The sequence below is a fragment of the Aptenodytes patagonicus genome, chromosome 2 (assembly GCF_965638725.1).
Source record: "Aptenodytes patagonicus chromosome 2, bAptPat1.pri.cur, whole genome shotgun sequence".
Classification (NCBI taxonomy): Eukaryota; Metazoa; Chordata; class Aves; order Sphenisciformes; family Spheniscidae; genus Aptenodytes; species Aptenodytes patagonicus.
The window spans coordinates 153,474,527-153,497,013 of NC_134950.1; the positions used below are offsets into that span (position 1 = coordinate 153,474,527).

General features: G+C 40.2%; 1 protein-coding gene across 2 annotated transcripts in view; it reads left to right on the forward strand.

Moving 5' to 3' along the window:
- The window catches only part of APBB1IP (amyloid beta precursor protein binding family B member 1 interacting protein), a 66,881-nt gene that overhangs the window by 39,031 nt on the left and 5,363 nt on the right, over nucleotides 1–22,487 (forward strand). For both annotated transcript variants that reach the window (XM_076331727.1, XM_076331728.1), the window contains exons 8-12: nucleotides 1,574–1,648; nucleotides 2,989–3,132; nucleotides 6,600–6,710; nucleotides 18,769–18,867; nucleotides 19,844–19,961. In XM_076331727.1, the coding sequence (XP_076187842.1) occupies nucleotides 1,574–1,648; nucleotides 2,989–3,132; nucleotides 6,600–6,710; nucleotides 18,769–18,867; nucleotides 19,844–19,961 (547 nt within the window). The remainder of the gene's footprint in view (nucleotides 1–1,573; nucleotides 1,649–2,988; nucleotides 3,133–6,599; nucleotides 6,711–18,768; nucleotides 18,868–19,843; nucleotides 19,962–22,487) is intronic.

A 22,487-nucleotide genomic window follows, 5' to 3' on the forward strand; every position in this document is an offset into this window, starting at 1 on the left:
TTATACTGTAGCAACAGCATGTTCCTTCATTTACACACTTCTCATTTGTCTTTTGGTAATGTTTGCATTTGTGTTGCAGTTTAGTCCTTGTGGAGTTCTAGGCATGCAAATATGTTGCCACATTCTTATAGTCTTGAGACATGAAAAAATGGAGAGAGATGAAAAGTCAGATAAACTCTTAGTTTTCTTCCTACAGAATTGCTGAAGAATTACAGAATTAGGAGTAATTTTTAAGTAGATAGCTTTCAAAATTTGTCGGGTTTTTACAATTTTGTCTTTTTCCTAGACAATGGTGTGTGTTTGTTTTATGCCCTTTGTTCTGCAAACTTAACTTTTTCACTAATTCCAGGGAAATCAGTAAGACTGTCCCATGCATCAGGTATTTTCCAAACCCAAGCTCCTCTTCTACATGTACTTCTGTTTAGAAAATGATAAAACACGAGAACTTTGTGTGTTATCATTCTGGCCTCAAGCCCATAGATCCAAATGCTCCTTGATGCATGGCATAGCTCTGTGATCTACCTGCTTCCTTCATGCCTAGCTGCCTTACTGTCTGCAGGCAGCCAGGCTCTGCTATCTGGCCATGCTTGCTGTTGAGCAAAGCCACCTGCACATGCTCCAGCACACAAGTCCTAGCATGCTCCTGAGCTACCTTCCCACTGCCTGAATTTGCACATATGTCCAAGTGCTGTCCTTTTGTCTATCCCTACAATGCAGATGGATGCAAAATTGTTTTTGCTGTTTAACAGTGGGTGAATTTATTTTTACTGTTAACTGTGTGCATGAGGTGCTTCCTTGTTTGCAGGGGCAGACAGGCACTGGGTCCTCTGAGGGCGGCTGCAGCTTCACAGCCCTCTGTCACAGAAGCGGAGGGTCATTTCAAAGTATAGGCTTTTGTTTCAGTAGGCTGGAGCACGTGCCAAGATATCATGGTGATCATTTCTTCTGATTTCTTCTAGATCTTTGAATACCTTCTTCATTGCATAAAAATACTTTGCAGAACATGAGCAGGGGTTTAAAAGTAGAAAGTAGTAACTTTGGATAAAGGCTTTGGCATATAAGCACTTTTATTAAAAATTAAGAGCTGAGTTATAGACAGAGTGCCAGATAGGAAGCGTGCAAATTACCAAATTGGGTTGTTAGGAAAAATGCTTTCTAGCTTTTTGATACTGCATTGTGTTCATCGTATATCAGCATGCAATAAAATGTTATGTTCTCTACTGCCTGTAATAATATAGGAAGCGGTGAAAATTGGAATGATAAAATCAAACCCATTGATCCAGAAAAAACAGCCAAAAACATAAGCCAGTGTTTTTAAAATTTTGGAAGGCTGTGTATACATAGGCAAAAGTAATTTTGTATTACTTTTGAATTATATTCAAAATAAAGAATTAAAATTCATGAGCAGGCAGCTCTTCTGTAAGAAGAGTCCATAAGCATCTGCCTCTTGCATCTGCTGGCTTGGGTACTCAATATTGAAAGACTGAGTAACTATTGAATGGGTTTGTAGTGATCTAGTTACTTGTATTGCTGTCTTTATAATGAACATCAATTTCTTTTGTGTCTTAATTAGAATTTCTACCTGGCAAACAAAGGGAAGAATGAAAGCAAAGAAATGAATGATAAAAACAAAGAGGCTTTACTGGAGGTAAGCCAACTTTCTAGGTTGAGGATGCAAATGTCACCAAAACTCTGCCACCATCTGCATCTGCTCTGCAACGACAGCGTTTAGTTCTTTGTGGGCAAATGCGTAACACCAGGAAGTTCTGTGATGGTTGGTGTCTTTGTGTCTAAGGTTTAATATGTGGATTTTCCTCTGCATCTGTTGCTCACCATTAAAAATGCATATTATATCTCCTATTAGAGAAATTAAACGATGGAGAATTATTTTGTTGTTACAGACCCCAATGCCATGAAATGTTTTTACTTAGTGTTTCTATGAAGAGTAATGCCATGATAACAATAAAAGCAGTGTTATACAAATATGAATAACAGAAACAACTGTGCCACACCCTTAGGCCAGCCCTTGTGACTTTATATTGTTAGTAAGGTTGATCAGTAGCAAACAATTATCTTTTGGGTTAGAAGTAGATGCACTTCTCGCTACCTCAAATTATTAGCTATACTACAACAGAAAAAGAACTTTTGCACTTTTCCAGAAAGTCTGTTTAGCCTCTTTGCCTTTCCTGCTGAAGTTCTACTTCAGTTGTATGTTTGAGAGAGAAAAATCCAGAGCTATATGAAAAGAGAAGATTATCACAGTTCTCCAAGCATTTTGACTTTCGTAAAAGTTCACAAAGGAAATGCTGTTCTCGGGTGGCTGAGGATTCCCATTTCAAAATTAGTGCATCTCATGAAGGCACCAGATGTCAACCAGCAGAAGTCCTGGTAAATTCTAAATGAAAACATTAGGTGATAAGTGTGTTGGCATTAAAAATTACCCAACAGTAGGTCCTTCAAGCAAACAATGAAGTATATTTGTTTAAACAGTGTTGTAAATGCTAGCATATATTTCAAAGTGAAAGCAGAGATTGAGGGGGATTTTTTTCTTTAGCTGTAGCTCTAAGCAGTCTCTAAATAGAATCTCTCTACAGAAGTATTTCTCTACAGAACCTATAGATACAGCAATAGAGAAAAACCAACAGCAGTAGCACCAACCATTCTGTTTTATTGCCTTCACTGAGCACATCTATGTCTAGTTAAAACCTTTTGTAGGTTTTTCTTGACCCTTTAGAGAATGGAGGTTTTGCGAGCTTTCTTTTCCAGTGTGAGCACCCAGCTTGCACGGCCGAGTTACCACATTAGCTTGGAAAAGTTTCCTTTGCCTGTCTAAGGTGTTCATCTTCCTGCTTACGGCATTCCTCATGTTCATATGTTCACTGTCACAGGAGATGTCTTTATTTTTTAAAGGGAGCATTTTTATGCTATTTGTTAATAGGGTTGTGCTTGAATCAATTTATTTTGTGTATTATTATTTCTGTTGCACAGGAAAGCTTCTGTGGGACATCTGTCATTGTGCCAGAGCTTGAAGGGGCCCTTTATTTAAAAGAAGATGGAAAAAAGTCCTGGAAGAGACGTTATTTTCTTCTGCGAGCTTCTGGAATTTATTATGTACCCAAAGGAAAAACCAAGGTCAGGAAGCCAAATAATCCTTTTAGCAATAAAACAATTCATGGAGGTGAAAGTGAAGAACTCCCAAGGTGACATTTTAAGAGCACTGTCTGGTGCATCTGAGCGGGTTGGGGTTTTTTTCATTTAACTTTGACTACACCACTTGTGCAAATATTAGAATGTAGTCACTGAATCCTGTCACATTTCTCTCCTTTTGATTTCTATGGATAGATAAAAGCATTAATGAAATAGCACTCCTCCGGAAGTCAGTAGGGGAAAGAAAAACAGCACAGCACCCTTCAGCTGGTATTACGCTGCCAAAATGCTTCACTGTTGTATGGGTTCCCCGTGGAAGAATATATAAAAAGTTCTCAAGTAAACTGATTTCTTATCACAAAAAAGGTGGAATTTTACTTTGTTTGATACTGACTTTCTGCACTAGTAACCAGCATGCAGAAATGCTGTACCTTTTTTCCTACATTCTCTTTACCTAGAGAATGCGTTGTGCCTTTTAAGGCTTTTTAAGACTGCTCTTTGTGTAGAAAGAAGTGAGACAGAAGCATCCACCTGACCGAATCAAAGGCACTGACATTTAGCATTGCAAAATATTTAAAGTGTCTGAATTGCCAGCACTGGAGAAGCAAAGGGGTCCTGGACATGTTGCGCATAAGGGTGGCTGGCTTCTCATTTCTGCAGTGATAAGGTAGAATGATGGCTTCTGGGACTGGTGGTATTTTTTTTTTTTTTAATTCTGAAAACCACTTCTGTTAGCACTTACAGCTCTGCTAATGCTTCATATTTGAAAATTCTGGTGCTGCTGATGGAGCTTTACTGCTATGATTTGTGCTGTGAAACTTAACTGTTCTGCTATTCCAACTAATTACAAAGGAGAAAAAAAAATTGATAGCTTGTAAAGGAATGCCATGCTGCTGCTCCAGTGACCTGTGTTTATAACCAAATCTCAGTGAAACAGAGACCTAGATTACCTTGCTGCTTTCACGGCAATTTATTTTGACTTTACCTGACCCTGAGGTAACAGCTTTCCGTCCTCAAATCATGTTGCACATACACAACATCCTATCAATTAGGAACTAGAATGCTATTTGGAAGGCACTTAAGGTGGAAAGAGTATAAGAATAGTCAAACGAAAAGTCCATCTTTGACATTTCCTTGTAGCCTGCCTCCAACGATGGCCAGTAGCACAGCGCCAAAGCAGGGCAAACATATACTGAGTTATCCAGCCTTTTTTCATCATCCAGTGATATCCATTTCAGTGACTTTCTATCATAGTGCAAATGAGGAAAGTGCTTTCTTTTTTCAGGTGATGGACTGCAAACATAGGCTCAGGATGGAGCCATGCCATCACTTTGTAACAGCTGTTTTAGTTTAATACTTTATTGCCTGTTAGTCATTACAGCCTGTATACCACCCTGCCTATAACTGAGCCATTTTAAGGAACTGTGTGAGTGCTTCAAACTCACTATATTGCCAGCTCAGCCACTCACAGGGATTGAGGACCTTGAATCTAGCTTTTTAAGATGGTACCACAATCAACTGTTTGCTCCTGCTCCTGTAACAGCCTTCAGCAAAAGGATGCATATGTCCATGCTTCAGCCATTCCAGCGAAAGTAAAGTCTCTTAGCTCAAATCTGTGTTTAATGATGATTTAAGTTAGTTACTGGACTCTGTATTGGAACAGCTGTGGCTCAGGTACACGTCTTTTGTGGAGACAGTAATCTCTGGTGGATGAGCAGGGTGCAGTGAGGGTGCTAAATATCTTAAAGCACTGGAGCAGAATTCAGTAGAGCTCTTCAGTCAAAGCCCTTAAATTATGAGACTTCATCCCATGTCAGGGTGGTATGAAGAGTGCACATGCGCCTTGCTGCAGTCATTCAGTTGTGGGTAGAGTGATCTTTCATTGAGGTACGGAAACACACAGTTGGTGGCCAATAATATCTTCAGCTGCTGCAGCTGTTTTGAAATTCATCATGTAATCATGTCTTCACTTGTTATAAAAAAGCAAAGAAGTCTGGCATACCTTTGGCACTGCACGTTGGCCGTAAAATACATTGCAAACGTGAAAATACAGGGACACGTTCAGATAATTTTACACACATGCCTTTGGCGTTTTTTGTTGTTTGGGGTTTTTTTGTTAACAAACCAGGCACCAGTCAGCACTGCTGTCTTAATTTCTTTCTTCAGTGTTACTCTACTTCTATCCCATTCAAAAACATGCTGTTAATGGACAGGGTCACAAAACAACAGAATCAGAATTGCAGATACAATTTTAAAATTTGTTTCTGTTAATTGTGTTGCTTTGTCATGTTAACATTGCAGAAATACTAGCAATAAGTGCCTTTGTCCCTTGCATAAAAATTTGTTCCTTACTTAGAAGAAAATAACAACTGCATTCATATTGGTCTTAGTTGCCATTACCTGGTTCGTAAAGGAAAGGAACAACTCATTATACTGCATGGATTTGAGCACGTTTAGGAACTTAGAGTGTTGGAAAATCCTAGGTCCACATAGTCAATGACAAAATCCCTGACATCAGCTTCAGGGGAGACAGGGGGGAGAGAGAAGCCCTGTCTACATACAGTATGGAGTGTTCCCTCTCCCCACAAATCTTACTTGCAAATTCAATTTGTAAATAAACCCAACTCAAGGGCGTATTGTAATGGAAGTATCAGTAAGAATGAGAACAGCATAGAAGAACCATCATATGCAGAAATATAACACCATTCTTAGGGGTAGAGAGGGTTTGTGGTTTGTTATTTGCTTTTTTCTTTTTTTCACAATTTCCTGATTTCTCAGTTTATCCAACAGTGACCATGTGACACAGCCATTTTTGCATTTCCACTCAAAGGATTGCAAAAGTTATGCTTTGTATGCAGAATTCTGCACTAAGTGTGCCGGCAACAGAAACCTTGTTACTTTAGCAACATACTGTGAAAAAGCAAATATTATGATAAACAGAAAAGGAACGACGCCAGGAAATTTGAGAAAATTCAAAGCAAAACAGATGAAATTGTGCTTATTTCCTGCTGAGAGTTTGTTTGTTACATATGCCAAAGAAAAACAAGCTCCCAAAGCAATTTAGAACCCCAAACCTTCTTTCTCCACTCAGAATTGTAAGGATGTGGTTGCAAGGCCTATATCTATTTTACTAAAGTTGTTTCTTACTATGGTGTTCTATTTGGTCTTATTAGCCATAAGCCAAAATCTCCACACAAAGCAATAAAGCATGGCAAAACCAGAACAACAGCAAAATGTTGCAGTGTGTTATATACTATTCCTAATATGTACTGACCCTCTTCCAATTGTTAGTTTAAGAATGCACATACTTAAAATTCATCTTTCTTCAGTCAACTTTATGACAAAAAAATAAAAAGCATTGGCATTCATACACTTGAAAAAGGTTCTATTAATGAGTTTCACGTCAAAATTCAATTTGTTCTAACAATGATGTGCTTGGTTTTCATTTGTAGACATCACGGGATCTGGCATGCTTCATTCAATTTGAGAATATGAACGTTTATTATGGTTCTCAACACAAAGTGAAATATAAGGCACCTACAGATCACTGCTTTGTCTTAAAGGTAATGTACAAGAAAAATAAGTTCTGCAAATGTCACACACAGTTTCTTTTATATGTAAACATGTTTAAGTTTGAAGCTGCAGGGACCCTGATGAGATAGAATACCTCCTGCAAAATCATGTCTATTTTCTTCTTCGGTTCATTGTTGATCAGAACATACCTTTAGAACCTTAATTTTAAGGACTGGTAGTCCTATGGTGTATGTCTAGACTGCATCTATAAAGTTGTCTTCAAAACAAGGCTGAATATGCTTCCAGTGACTGACTGTTCAGGTGACTGGACACATCTGGACAAATGGCACGCAAGGCAGATGTATGATGAGAAGACTGCAGTCCCTAATGTTGATGTTATGAGCACTGTGGGCTATCTACTAAAAAGTATGTCTACTTTTTATTTGCAGTGTAGTCATACCTGTTGAGTGGTTTGTTGAACTGAGATGCAAAATCTTGCAGGAATAGACATCTCAGATGGCATATTTTATTGCACAACTATTTGTGCCAGGAGGGCAAAAGACATTGTTCACCCACTCATGAAAATCATTGCTTGCTGTTGAAGTATCTCATTGCTGCCTCTCCAGGTAATAGCACTGCAAATAGGCTGGGAATTCTGCATTCCTCTCAGGAAAGGAAAAGAAGCCCACGCTTTTCACATAGTTCAGATAGCAGAAATGAAGCTTTGAGGTTGCAGTTATTAGGCCTTGCTTGCTATCTGTCATTAATACAGATTTTAGAGTACAGTGGGATTACTGTGTACAAGACAAGATAATCTTGTTGCTGCTTCTCTATTTAAAGGCCTGCAGTGCAAACAAGATATTAGAAAACACAGTATCTTGCCATCTCAGGAAAAAAGTATGGGAAACATTCACATCAGAGGTCACTTATAATACCACATTTCTGGCTGTAGCTGCACACTTACAGCACTTTTTTATTCAGTTTCAAAATGTCTGCTAGCCTAATTTACACATGGCCAAGCAGAAGCGGTTTATAGACCCAGACTTATTTTCTGAAGCAGATGTATCTAATTAACACAGATGAGCAGTTTTAATACTATAGTTCTCCACAAAATGCTCTGCAAAAAACACTTTATCCTTTTTCGTAGAACAGGGGTGAGCCTTCTGAAGTTGACAGGTAAGCATTATTTCTGAAAAATACAACTTGTAGTGAGAGAAAAAAAAGGAAAAGGGGAGCTGATTTAAAATATAAGGGGAAATTTATTTTCTAAACAGACGACTGGTCAAAGAAGTGTCTGACTAATTTAATAACAGTTATTCACATTCCGTTCAGGTGAAAATAAAAGCATGATTTTTGAAGTGTATGCATCAATATGTTTAACTGTTCACAATGATTAGGAAAACTTTCTGGACTTAACTGCCATCTTTTGTGAAAAGACGTATGCTATAAATAAGAACTTACACTAAAAAAAAGTCACAACTCGACTAAAATACTTGCTTTATTGGACGTGTGATGTTAGCACTGTACCCTCAATGTGAAATGTGAAGAACAAGATCAAAAGCTCACTAGGGAAAGCCTTATGTGTAATAGGCTTATAAACGTATGAAACTTACTTAGGAAAACTATTTGCTCTGATGCTTCTAAAATGTGTTTGCAGTATACTAGAATAAACATCATATTGGTAAGATCATTATATCTGAGCAACACTACTTACCGATGAATAGATTATGTTACAGTGATTGTTCTTCATTTTAATTCCCACAAATCAGCATTTGGTAGATTCCTGACTGGCTCAGTTTCAGACTTGGCTTCTTTTAACAGTTGTCTCTTGCAGTGACTGGAGTTGGTCAGGAAGTATGGGCAAGTATTGATATCTTCAAATCTTCTGTTATTTCAGAAGTGGAAGCCTCCCACTTAGGGTGGCTTTCTGAGGGTGATGCAATGGAGAGTTTCATATTTATTATAATTTCTGTACATTAATTTGAATTCTATATATACCTTTTTGAAGGCATGCAGCTGAAATGAGTTCTGTTGTATCCTCTTACCTTTGGAGGTTGGAGCTGAGGATGTAATACATCTTGAGATCTCTGGGCTGAGGGAAAGAGCAAAGTTAAATGTTGGTCTCTCTGATTGGATGCTTGGTGACACAAAAGTGTGTGGACAGCAACATAGAGCCATTTATTACACTTAGTCGCATTTTGTTCCTGTCTGTTTTTATATGGAAGTCTCCCAGAAGAAAATATCTCTCTTGCTGGGAGACACTTGTCCTGAGATGTCAAAGGAAAACAAACCATCATCCTTGAGATATTTCTCATCCTGCCATATTTTGAGAATAAAGTCCTCAAGGTGAAATGACAGTACTTTTGCTGGCAGGTGCAGTGAGCAAAAGGCAATAGATTTAACAGGTAGACATTTGTCTTTATTATACTGGCAACCTAGTAATTTTGAAGGAATTTGGATGCCCAGCTCAGTCCAAGCCAGATGGAAATTTCTCCACAGCCAAGGCTGCACTATAAAGTGCAAGCTGGTCTCTTGCCTCTGAGCTGGGCAGTTTCTTTTGTTAAGTTTGAAACACAGCAGAGCAAGTAACTTGGCTGATGACTGCTCACTGTTTTGAGACAGCAGTTCCTAAGGGGGTCCTCAGAAAGCAACAATTCTTTAAAAAAATGTAGTGGTATGCTGTTATTCAAAAACTTTCCAAGTGGCGTTACAGCTTGCTGGAGCTAATAAAGGCTGCAGACTAATCTATTTTCCAAAATGTGAAAATCTCCTTTGATTTACAGTGAATAGCTAGCAATGGCTATGGCTGCTACTCTTCCAATTACTTTCCCCCATTTGCTTTAAAGACAGATAATCTTCTCCTGCAGCCAACACAAACAAGTAACTGGAAGAGAACCTCTGCAGAGCGCACTGTCCCGAGACACACACAGGGGAATGGAAGACCTGTGAAGATCATGCACATCATGGGCAGGTTGCTTTGATACTTAGCCAGAAGCTGGGGTAGGTTTTGCAGCCTGTGATGTTGGAGCTGCACCTAGACTAGCTATTTTATACTAGCTCAAATATAAATGTTCTTGGCTGCAGATCCATCCTGTAGGATGTTCCTCTTACAGCTAGAGAAGCTTGATGTGTTGTGAGTGCTCCTTGCCTATCATATCTTCCCATTACATCAGCACCCCATTGTATATACTGTAGCTCAGATCAAAAATGGGGAGTTTTTTGCTTATTTGTTAACCATCAAAACACTGAGGAGATAATGGGGAAAAGGGCGGTGTGCCAGAAACAGTTCAAAAGCACATCACAGTGTCTAGCAGCAAAAGAGAGAGCACTTTGCTGAGCTTACTCAGGAGTTTTCTTTCAGGATGATTCAGGAGGCAACTGCAGTAACTGAACAAAGCAGCTGCTTCCTCGTATCAGCTCCTCTCAGGCAGCAGAAAGCCCAGCTGGGACCAACCGAAAAGAGCACAGCTTGCTGGTCGGTGTCAGACAGCAGGGTCACCTTTAGCTGTCCCTGTGCAGCAAACCAGAACCGATGTGGCTGGGTCCTGAGGATGAGAGTGCAGCCTGGCACAGAGGCTCCGATGCAGTTGGCTTTCAGGAATCCTTAGGCTTTGGGGCAACTATAAAGCTTGAAGAACTGTTTGATTTCCCAGTAGCTACTTGGTCTGTGCTGAGCTATAACCTTAAATTGAATTGTTCTACATCAGTGCTAAACAAGCCTTCCTCCCTCAAAGGAAATCCCACATTTGAAAAACAAAAAACAACACAAAGAACCCTCCACATATTAAATATAGAGCCTCTGAATAAAATAAATACTTTTGGGGCATCTGCTCTTGTAAACATGCAGATTCTTCCTGTTTTCTACTCAGCCTAAATGTAATGCTTACAAAAATGTAAAGATCCCACCCTTCACTTTGACATCAGATAAAGTGAGTCGTTTCTTAATAGAGACCTCCATATGCAGAAAAGAGGAAAGGAAGGGGCAGCCAAGTGTGAACGAAGACCCTCACTCAAACCTGCATCTGTCAAGGTCAGATCTGTCCCTCTGTTCCAGGCAGAGGAGGCGGGAGAGGGTAGCAACACAGCTCTCTCCGCCACCCTGTGGATAGTGCTGGCCACTCCTGGGAGAGGAACGGCAAGGGAATAAAAATCTCTCCACAGAAAAAGTAGTTTCACACACCATACACAGCAAGTGTGCAAGTTGGAGTGGTTTGGTTCCTCACAGTTGCCTTTGCATTTACAAATGCGAATTTTTATGCATAGATTCCCTGTAGATCTTCTCTTTCACCATCTACGTTACATGGGGAATGCTGTGGAAATGGATGAGACCTTTTGTCATTTATTTCATATTCCGAAGCTGAAAGCCCTCAAAACCAAGAGATTCCACCACGGAGGAAAGGGTCTGTTCATCATGCTAGCAACAGCATCTGTTGCACTGAGCAGAAATTGTGAATGTAATGGGTTTTTTGTGCATTAAAAGTGTGTGTGTGTGCGCGCGCATGTGCGCGCACACACTAATCCAGGAGCTGGTTTTGTCACACCATGTTGAAAAATCTTTCAAAGCAGACAAATAGCAAGGTAATCTATATGCAAATTTGCTGGTTTAGTCAGTCTGATGTGCCTGTGACAAAGAGTGGATTTAATTATAGTTTATTGGTGCTGGTTGTGCCTGAGTAATCTGGATGTAATGGTGCATAATGCTGAATTAATCTACAATGAAAAAAAAATGGTTTCCTGGGGATAAACTGAGACAAAGGCAAATCATCCTCTATTTCCACAGCTGGGTACATTTTCCCGTGCAGTTCTAAACAGCTAAGTTTTCCTGGTGTGATTTGGAAACTACGATTTTTTTAAAAAAATTCAAATGATCCAAAGAATTTTGGAAGTAAATTTTCAAGAATAGCTTCTGTTTGCAACAGCGGTGTCATTCTAGCAGGTAATTTGATATTTAGTCACTCTGCTCCTGATTCCCTCCTCCCTCACACCCAGTATGCTCTGTCGCAGACCGAGTCATATACATAATGCATTCAACACAATGACAGTTAAGAATGTAGAAGGTGAGAATTAGCAGTGCTTGAGATAGAAAATGGTAGGAAAAAGAGAAAAATGGCTAGTGCAGGAAACGAGGATAGAAAACAGGAGATTTTCTATTTCTTTATGTGAAAGATTTGAAAACTGTTAGCATGAATGCTTCAGATAAATATTTCAGAGTAAAATTCATTGCTAGATAAACTGAAAAAGCAAAAGTAGAAATACTCTTTATTACAGAACACTTTTGGATATGTGGGATTATAGTCATAGTACATGCACACAGTTGTGCAAGATTAATGCTTAAACAATGGGGGGAATAAGGACAGAGAATGGACAGTGAGAAATGGAATATAATAGCTTTGGAAAATATTTGCTGCATAAAGCAGTCCTCTTCGGTTACAATGGCTATTACATATATTTTTAATGACCTAAAAATTTTGCCTCAGTCATTAGAGAAATGTAGGTCAAAAGAATAATTTCCTTACAATAGGACAGTTACTGTTTTATCTGTACAGTTCACACATGTCTTCAAAATATCAGTTAAGCCTGGTCACCTTAATGCAAGAAGTGCATAGCGTCAGAATTTGACCACGTTTAATAGTAGACGGCAAATTTGAACCACTTTAGTGTGATTTTTGAAAGGTGCTGAGTATTAATTCTACTTGCAGTCATAGGAGCCAAAAGAGTCTCAGCTTTTCTGAGAAGCTAGCTCAACATAGCACAAGTTCATCAGTAGAATATAAGGTATCCAAAAACATTGACCATTTTGTGAAAATTTGGCCTAAAGCCAAAGCTTTTGATCCAAAGTTAGTCACTTTTTTTATGCTTCTGGCTATTGTTTCTGCCTCAGAGACTGAGCAATGATCCATATATTTTGGGGCAAGGAATCCAATGAGATGCCTGAATAACTTCAGTTTACTTTTCATCTTCAGTGTTGGAAGAAGGCAAAGCAAAAGAACATTTTATTGGGATAATCTCTAATTTCATGCACACATGGCCTTTAGTCATTTGTTTTGGCACAAACCATAGAAACCACATCGTTCAGTTCCCATTTCTTCTGGTTTTCAATGTGTTCTATCTCTTTTTTCCTTAGGCAAAGAGTTTACTTTATATCTGAAAATGTAATCTGTGCACAAATATTTTTTTTAAACCTCTGCAGAAAATAAGCTCTCTATATTCAAGTGCTTCTGCGTTCTTTATCTCTAGACAGTTGATACTTGTAGAGGAGACAGTGGGTCAGAGGAGAACACTAGATTCTGTTCCAAACCTTTTCAGTGCTTTTCCAGGTGGAACATGGCACATCCTTTTGCAGCTGGACATTTGAGGTGCTCAGGCCTTAATAAGTAACTGGACAGGTGTCCAACAGTTCCAAAAATCAGGCCTGATGATGCTACTAATTCATCATTATTAAGAGTTTTTACATTGACAGAGAAAAAAGTTCACTGTAGTCAAATTATGTTGCATTTTAATACACTATTATTTTCAAAGCACTATTTCATGGGAATTTTTTTTCTGTGAGAAAAATTCTGGAGTCCCTGTCTACTTGCATATTACCACTTTTCAACTATGAATTCTGGGGTGGTTGCTTTTTAAACAGTTGTCTTTCATAATTCATTTTGGTGCTGCATGTTTCAGAGGCAAAGGTGATAAACCTTTCTAGAGGAAATGTTTTCACTTTGCTGTCAGACAGTATTAATGACCTTTTCAGGACACGGTATGCACCATGTAACAAAATAATTTATCTGTCTCTACGTGTGAGATGTGTAAGTCGTGGCTTACTGAGGTTAGTGTTACTTTGCCTAAAAATACAGTATTTCTCACGACTGTCATGACTGATATTGTTATAACCTCTGTTAGTCTTACAGAGAGTTTATTACAGGGACTGTGAATCTAGTTTAGCAAAAACAGACTTGCGTAGTGACTACAGCTCCTTATGTCTGTGGGCCAGACTAAACAGCTATCCTGAGATGCAGGAGCTGTGAAAGGAGGAAATTGGTTCACGTGGATCTTCACACCGACTCATCATTTCCAGGGACTTTCAGCTGTCCAGATTCTTCTCTGAATTTATTATCCTGAGTCAGGATTTTTATGTACTTTCTAATAGATTTTGCATGTGACCTGAAGTTTTTAGTGGAGGGTCAAGCTTGTAAAGGTCACCGTTGACAGCAGAGACTTCTGCCATTTGTACTGCCAAAGTAATTTCACTACGGTACAGTTCTTCCCAAGTGAGCAAGCTGCTGGGGTGGGGTGTGACAGTTCTTGGCTGAAACATTATACTTTCCTATCCAAAGTAGTGTGCTTCATGCATCTAAAAACCACAGGAAGCCAAATGCCTCCATCTGAGCCACTTTCTAATAATCTTTTACAAGCATAAACCTTCAGTATTAAGCTTGGTGCTGCTGGTGCTTGGTCCCATGGTCTGGCCTTGCACACAGCTGCAGTAGGCAGCCTCTGCACTGGCAGTATGCAACGGTCCTCCTTAGACCTGATCCGAAGCCCAGAAAAGGTAATGGGGATCTTTCCAGTCAACCTCAGTGGGCTATGGGTCCAGTACTAAGTTACATTTATGTGTCACTGGTAAAGTTACACATAAAAAGAGAGCCAGCGCTGCTGCTGCTTCTTGGAAAGTGAGAGACAATACAGTTCTTGGCTGTTACGAAGCGAAGATACAGACTGCCTGCACGGCTTTGAGGTGTTTAACCTTCTTCATGAGAGCTGGGTGACTAGCAGCTTGCTAGTTTGGACCCTAATTGACAGAATATACTTGTGACTCTGCATTTAATCATGGTTGCTGATTGGAGTAATTTAATCAAGGAACTGATTAGGATAATTTGGAATGGGCCCCACTGGTGAATGTCAGTAGTTAAGATGGATTGCCCAGTGGAGACAATAGCTAGTAAAAGATAGGGTAGAGGGTAAGCAGTAAATAACTCCCATGTTGTCCGGCACAGGACACTCTAGACTTGTTCACTGAGAGTTCCCTCTCAACTTCTCAGGATGGTGAGAACCCCGCAGTCTCAAAATATTCAGACAGGGTAAGCAGTGAGGTGAGGAAGCTTGCCGATGATGCTGCATTATTCAGATCATTGAGGAAAGGGCAGGCTGAAGAATTCTGGAAGGGCCTTGTGAGGCTGAGGTTCTGGACAATAAAATTGTAAATAACATACAGTCTAGGTATACACACAGTAATGTGCATAGGGACAAAAGTGACCAGAACTTCACTGGTGAAATTACTAACTTTGAGCTGACCTATACCATTCAAGAGCAGGGTGCTGATATGGTATATAACTTGATGAAAGCATCGTTTCAGTGCTCAGTAGTGGTCAGATATGTAAATCAAGCATTAGAAATGATTAGGAAAGGCATAGATGATAAAACAGCAAACATTGCCATACTGTGGCGCAAGTCCATGGTTTTCTCTCACCTGTGCAGTTCTGGTCCTCTCATCTCAAAGAGGATATAATAAACATTATTATATGTTTATAATATATAAATTATAGCAATTTATTTTTAATTAAATAAAATTAAATTTTATTTATTATTTAATAAATAATATTAAATTTATTTTATTATTTTAATAACTAATAGAGGAGCAACAAGGATAAGCAAAGGTAAGGAATGACTTTGACTTGAAGAATGACTGCAGAGACTAGAAGCCTGTAGGCAGGAAAAGAGACAGCTTGCCAGGAATATGATGCAGTTCTCTAGGCTCAGGAGTGGCATGGAGAGGTGTGGATAGGGGTCAGCCATTCAGTGTCTTTTCCAAAACAATAACATTATAAACAAAGCCAGTAGCAGTCAGGCTCAGAGCAAAAGGAGGTGGTTCTTCATAGAGTGTGTAGCAGACCTGGGAAAATTGTTGCTAAAAGATGTTGTGGATGCCAGAACTCTCTCTGGGCTCAAGAAAAAACTGAAGAAATACCTGGAGGAGAAATCCACTGAAGAAGCTAAATACGGAGAAACCCTATCCGGCTCAGAAAATCCCCTGACCTGAAAATAGTTGCAGACAGGGAGAGTACAGAGAAGGAAGTATCATATATGCTTGTCTTGTTCTTTCTCTTCCCTCAGTATCCATTTGTGACCACTATCAAAGTCCAGGTACTGGGCTCAGGGACCTTTGATCTGACACAGTACAGGTGTTCTTGTGAAACTGGTATTTCTGTAGGGTGCCCCAGAGGAGAGGTCTGCAGCAGCCCCTCTGAGCTCCCCAGCAGCAGATCCCTGTGGCAGGGCTGTGTCTAAGTGCAGCACCATTACCTAGCTTGCTCTATGCCATGGCCGCCTCTGCCTTGTTTATGCAGTGTGCACTTTCTTCCAAATGTTTGCATGAATTATCTGTTAAATTATAGAACTCTTTTTTTTCTCTTGTAATAAAGAACTGGTGGTAGGTGTGGTATTTGAAAATGAGGGTAGATACAGGAGAAAAAGAAAATTTTTTTTTTTCATTTTTGAAAGCTTTGGGTGCCATCTGCTGGGTTCAGTAGGACCTTACACACGGGAGCAAAATTGGAGTTGCTGGTTGAAAAGTGCTTGAAGAATTTAATTTACCCAGGGTTGTAGTGTCTTTGTTTGCACCTCCTGGTTCTCTTGACTCTGTTGGTGATAATGTCACCGAGGTCCATGGGCTGTACTGTGCCACACAGAGAAGTGCCTGCTTACGGTTTCCTTTTAATGATACCAGACTGAATTCTCTAATGGTTTTCACTGTGTTTGGTCGCATAATGGAGAAAGGGTGGAAGGAAAGGAGTGTCTGGCATTGTGTCCTGGCCATGTATTGCAGTAGCGGAGCCCGCTCTGAGGAGCATTCAGGCTGTCCAAGGCTGCCGGAGACAGGGACAGGCAGATGCTGGGGAGCTGGAGAAGGCTGCTTGTCCAGGGGCCCTGGTTACTGCCTCTGTCTGATACATGGCACAGGTGTATAGCAGCAAGGTACGGCTCTGTATGTTGAACTGTGTGAAGTGGTGGTGTGTGAGTGTACCAGGTAGGAGAGGCACAGGTCCATGGGATAGGCATGGTGCCTGCTCTGCAGTTAAGGCACCTGGTGACAGTGAGCTGGCATCTCTGGGCTTGCAATGTGAGATGTCCCTAGCTCTCACCTTGGGAGTGCCCAAGAGCAAGGTAATCAAATAAGGTAGGCATGGGCCCTTCCAGAGGGCTGAAGCAGGCTTTGCGTATTCGTAGTCCAGGGGAGATGGCCAGCTATGTGTTTGCAAAAAAATGCGAACGGTATGACCTGTGTGAGCAGCTGAGTTCAAACACGCAGCGAGCTGTAACACAGTTATGCACAGCACCGCCTTGGGACACATCTGTCACTGTGAGACCCCTCGAGAGTAACATCCCTTTGTGTTTTTCTTCCTCACAGTTATGTCCCTGGTGTGTTCACTCTCACTCTGTAATTTGATGATACAGGGCTTTGGCAGCAATACTGGCTTGCACGGTCCCATCCTCTCATCCATCCCTTGCTACTTGTTCTCTCCCCAAGCCACAGTGCCCCTTATCCCCACGCGTACGTGAGGCCATGCTGTGTGCTGCTGGGTTTAAAAAAAATAAACCAAAACTACAGCATGATGAAATGGGTTATATTCAACCCAGACCAGTTCCTTTTTTCGAATCACAATGTGGCCTCATAAACAGTTGGGTCAGCACAAGCAAGGGAAGCTTGGTGTCTTGCAGCGCTGAGGGGGGAGCAGGGGCATGTGGCTGAGGAGCAAGACCTCTGTATTCAGCTATGCTTTTGAACCCCTGGATCACCCAGCTATGGCCAGGGTTTGGCCTTTGCGCCGGGGATGTCCCAGCCACCAGCAGGCGTCTGCAAGGAGACATCTGGTGCCTTCATTAGTCCTGGGCTGGCAGGCTGCTCACAGCTCTCTGCACTGGAAGGGATCCTGCTGAGTTCCCCAAGTCCAGCACTGCTCTGCTCTGGGGGCTTAACGATATGTATAAAACCAGGGTCGTTGCTGCTGCTAGGTGGAGGTATGCTTTGAATTTTCAGCTGCACAGGCTGAAAAGAGAGTGGTTTGACAATAGTGAATCCTTGGAGCACATTTGGCTGCTCTTTTGTGTGTTCACAATATTTCACTAACTGTGCACCTATAATTTATAAGAATATAAATAGAAATGAACACATAAATGAGGGATAAAGAAACCTTTTCCTTTGGTTTCATTCTTTTCCTTGCGTATCAAGAGATGGCAGTATATTATTCCATCCAAGCTAGTAAAGACTTACAGACTTCTCTGCTGTAGCAAGGGAACCAAATTCTTTCAGAGCTTAGAGAGGATGTTCAGTCTCAAGTAAGTAGGCAGCCTGGCATTTTGGTGATCTGAGTTGCAATGGTATGTCACCGCATACCAGTACTACGTTGATCCATAAGGGTAAGAGATCCTAAATTTTGTCCAAAAGAACAGAAAAGGTTTAAAAATTGTAAAGGTTTCTGGTACAAACAAATGAAAAAGATTACTTCTGATGGTGTTGCATTTTGAATGATCCTCTATCTAGAACGTGGCAGTTTTACATAACTGTTGGCAAACAACAGCAAGAGAAAAGCAGAGTAAAAATGTATAGGAAGAAAGCTAGAACTCGGCCCAAAGAAAGGCAGTCTGTTAGAAGGAAAAATCTGTTTCAGCTGAGAGTTTATGCTTAAACAAATTTAACATACTCTTTGAAAGCTAATTATGTTCAGCGTTCAGTCTGGATGCCTTACATATGACAAACCACAATGAGAAACAGACTTCCTTCCAGTGTTTATACATTGAGTGTTAGAACTTGAACCATAGCATTTGTAGACTTCATTGAACTCTAGATCACTATTAGATTTCTGTAGCGCTTGAATTCATATTACAATGCATTAAAATTATTTCAAGCAAATGCTGCCAGTGGCAACTCATGTATAGTTCATAATTACCATCTTTTTTATATTTTCTTATACTCTGTTTTTGCTGCTGCTTTTTTTTTTTAAATCACCTTCATGTTAACATGGTGCCAGTGTTCTCACTGAGGTCACTGTGCAGTGCCTTCATACTTTTGTATAGTGATTTGATTTCTGTGTTTGTCTTATTTTATGAATTAATATATTTCAGCACCCCCAGATTCAAAAGGAGTCACAATATATCAAGTACTTATGCTGCGATGATCAAGCAACCCTGCATCAGTGGGTAACAGGAATAAGAATTGCCAAGGTGAGATTAAAAGTAAATTTAGTTAAATATGTTTTCTGTAAGGTCCTGTCTTCCTCAGGTTACTGACTGTCATCACCTCAACTGGAAATATTGTGACAAGAATGGACATTCATGCTAATCTTACTGTAGAAAGAAAGAGCAGAAGGGCAGGACCAGGATGGATTTGCTGAATGTTCCTGTACCCTAGTTATCAGTGTGGTTTTTTCATTAACATGGGGGTGAATTCTGTAGCTATAAAACTCATGTACTCGTAAAACTTACTCCACAGTTATCTGGCACAATAATAATACACTGTAGCTGAAGATGTGCAAGCTCTGGTCAGACCAGCTGTGACATTTTTCAGACAGTTCTGCCCAAATTGTCTGCCTCACTCTCTTCAAAAAGATCCTAATTCACAGCCCATTTTGTTTTGCAAAAAACATTAAGGGAGATGGATTTATACATAGCCTAGTATACTGGCTGTACCTGGCTATACAGACCTGCTCCTGTTAGGTATATATTCTTTTCTGCCAGTTCTGCTGCAGGGTGACATCCAACAAAGGTGTGGGGTGAACATCAAATTATTTTGTCTTACACTGACAGAGCTGTTTGCTCTGGAGCCCAGAATTCAGTGTCCCACGTCTCCAGTCTGAAAATGTAATACTTGGAAAGTATTGGAAAAAGATTTTTATTGAGAACAGTTGGTTTTAAAGCCAAGTTTCAAGATGTTTACAGATACTGAAATGAACATAAAATGTGAGAATGATAGCAGTAGGACTGTGTTTGGTGGCGGGCGTTCATGTTTTATTGTGCTGTTATGGAGATGCTTTCCACCTAGCCCTATAAAGAAATAGGCACACCACTTGTAGAAAGCTACTTTTTAACAAAACTGGGTAGGAAGGAATGGGGTCAGAAAAGTTGTCCGAGAGCAAAATGAATGCTTGGTCTATGTCAAGCTTAACACCATGCTTATTGTATTGTTTTGATTGTTTTGCAGTATGGCAAGACGCTATATGGTAATTACAAATGTGCAGTGAAGAAAGCTGGCTTGTCCTCTCGGTGGGCAAATCAAGGAACGGTGGAACCAGCTGCCCCTGCAGGATCCTTATCAGCAGGTACTGATGCTGTCACAGCAGTTGAAATCACCTTTATTGCCCTCTTCTGTCATCATCAGTGTTGCACATAGTTTTTGTTCAGAAAACTATCCCATTGATTCAGGCAGATATCGTCCTAGACAGCCCAGTGTAGCTCTGATCTATAAGCTAGCAGCAGATCTAAGTTAGAACTTGAAGAATAGAAACATAGCCCACCACAGGTCAGTTTAAATCTGCATAATTTAAGAAGGTATTTTTCTGTTGGCATCTGAATACAAATCCTTTATCTTCCCTCTACATTTTATGGACTGATGGTCCATGTCTTGAAGTTTTCTGTTTGTCCATCTCTACACTGGCTGTATCAGAGCTTTTCTTCCAGTGAGTAAAAGGGATGACTGGGGTATTCTGAGAATGATCATTTCAGAAAGAGATTATTATAGGGTGAGCCACTCTCTTTCCTAGGCTTTCACTCATTTGCGTGATAATGTGGATGTTAGGAGGACGCAGGGGAAGAAAGGATTGGGTTATTTTCTAACTTTACTTTTCCAGTAGCTTCATCATACTGCTGTTACCTGTTTTATCATTGTACAGATACAACGGTGCATGATACTAGCTGTAACTTGCATGAATGTTTTTAGTTTGGAGATGCTTAAGATATGCTTTATTTATTTGGAAGGACATGCTGGCCAAGTACTTACCATCATAAGACAGGCAAAGTCAAAATCAGTGTTGGCAGTTAATATTCTGACTTCTCATGTAGACAACTCAAAATCCTCCAAACACCTTTCCAAGGCTTCAGTTTGCCTTTTCTCAGTACCTGTGAGAAAAGGGTGGTCTTTCTACTAGTCCTTGGAGTCAAATCATGGTAATAAATGCACATTTGGGGTGGGGAGACCCAGTAACAGACTGTTCCAAGATGAGGGGATTTTCTGATGGTTGTGCATGGGGTTACTTTAGCGCTGGTGGAGGGGGCAGTCGTGGAGCATTTTGTGTTCTGGTGTTGATGGCAGTAGAGAGGTGGCTGGCCAGTGGGGCTCCATGCTGGTGCTGCAGTCTCTACTGGATATGGTCAGGATCGAGGCCTTATAAAGTATATATACATCTGTATAACTTCAGCTCCTGACTAGAATCCAGGAACACTGCATCTGATCATAAAATATACTGTTAATCTTAACTAATGGATCCCATTAAATGGTTAAGTAGCCTGGAAAGATTTTAGTCATGTATATTGTCTCTATGGAAATATCTCTGAAGGATCATTAGCATTCTAATTGAGGCAAGTCACTGTGATTCTTGCTGTCTTACAGTTATCATTACTACCCTATATAAAACCTGGGGCCCGACTGTAATACTGTAACCTGAACTGCCTGACTGTGAGCAGTTACTGGCTCGTGTTTTGGAAATGGAACAAAGTATGTTTTCTTCTGTTCTGTTTTCAGATGGCTGTATAGCTGTTTGTATGGACTGATAGCCATATGTACAGGCTAAAATCTGCTATAGAAAACTACAGTCCTGTGTGATCTTAGAAGGGGACTGTATTAACTTCAGTGGCAGCCAAAAGCAATGCTGAGGAAGGCAGGTGGAACTTCTGTTCTCACATCTCATGCAGCCTGTATTCCCTGGTCACGCTGCTGTAGCCTGCATTTGTGTGTTCGCGTATACCCCAAACTATATAGTCTGTTGTTCTGAAGTGTCCCAAGTGCCAGGTGCATCTCAGGCAAAATATGTTGTTTGCCTCTCTGCCTCACTACGTGTGTCTTTGGACACTAAAAAAACAGTGTATGTTGTATGCCAGCACAGTATCATGATGTTTGAAAGATGAAGGATGTTGCTTTATTAGATGTTCCGTATCACTACAAGATTCAATATTTTGCATTGTATGTTTTGGGTATCTGTATTTTGCATTATACTTGGACTGCTTTTTTTTTTTTACTTAAATATTAATTCAACATAAAATTTTGGAAAAATTGACTTGCAAAGAATACTATAACATTGAAATTAAAAATACATCTTGAGAATAGAATGCATGAACTCACATATTGGATTGACTGGGGGTCCTTTAGCTGGCTGACTTTGTGTATAGCGTATGTGCAGTTACGTGGCAGGAGTTGATACATCAAATGTTGCTTTCAAGTCTTGCATAGTTTACAAAATCCATTAACAGAAGAAGAAACAGATTACCATTTAGCCATGTCCAAACTTTCTGGTATATCATATTTGCCAAGTAGACCACTATACCTTGCACTATATAGAGTGGATATCTCTTTGCTCTCTTTCATTTAGTTAAATCTCAGCATGACTTAGGGCAGCAATGTCTTTGAGCAGGGTGAAGCCCAAACTCCTGCTCTGCTATTGACAGCAGACAAAGTGAGGAGAGACAGTAACTTGCTCCACTTGAGGGCGTGGCCACAGAACCCAGGGATTTACATCTCGCTCCACTGAGCACTTACAGCCACAAGATTGGTTTTATCTCTTTATTGAACTTCCACGTTAGTCCTTCAACAAACACAGACTGTAGTTTGAATGATCAAAATGGTACTTCGGATT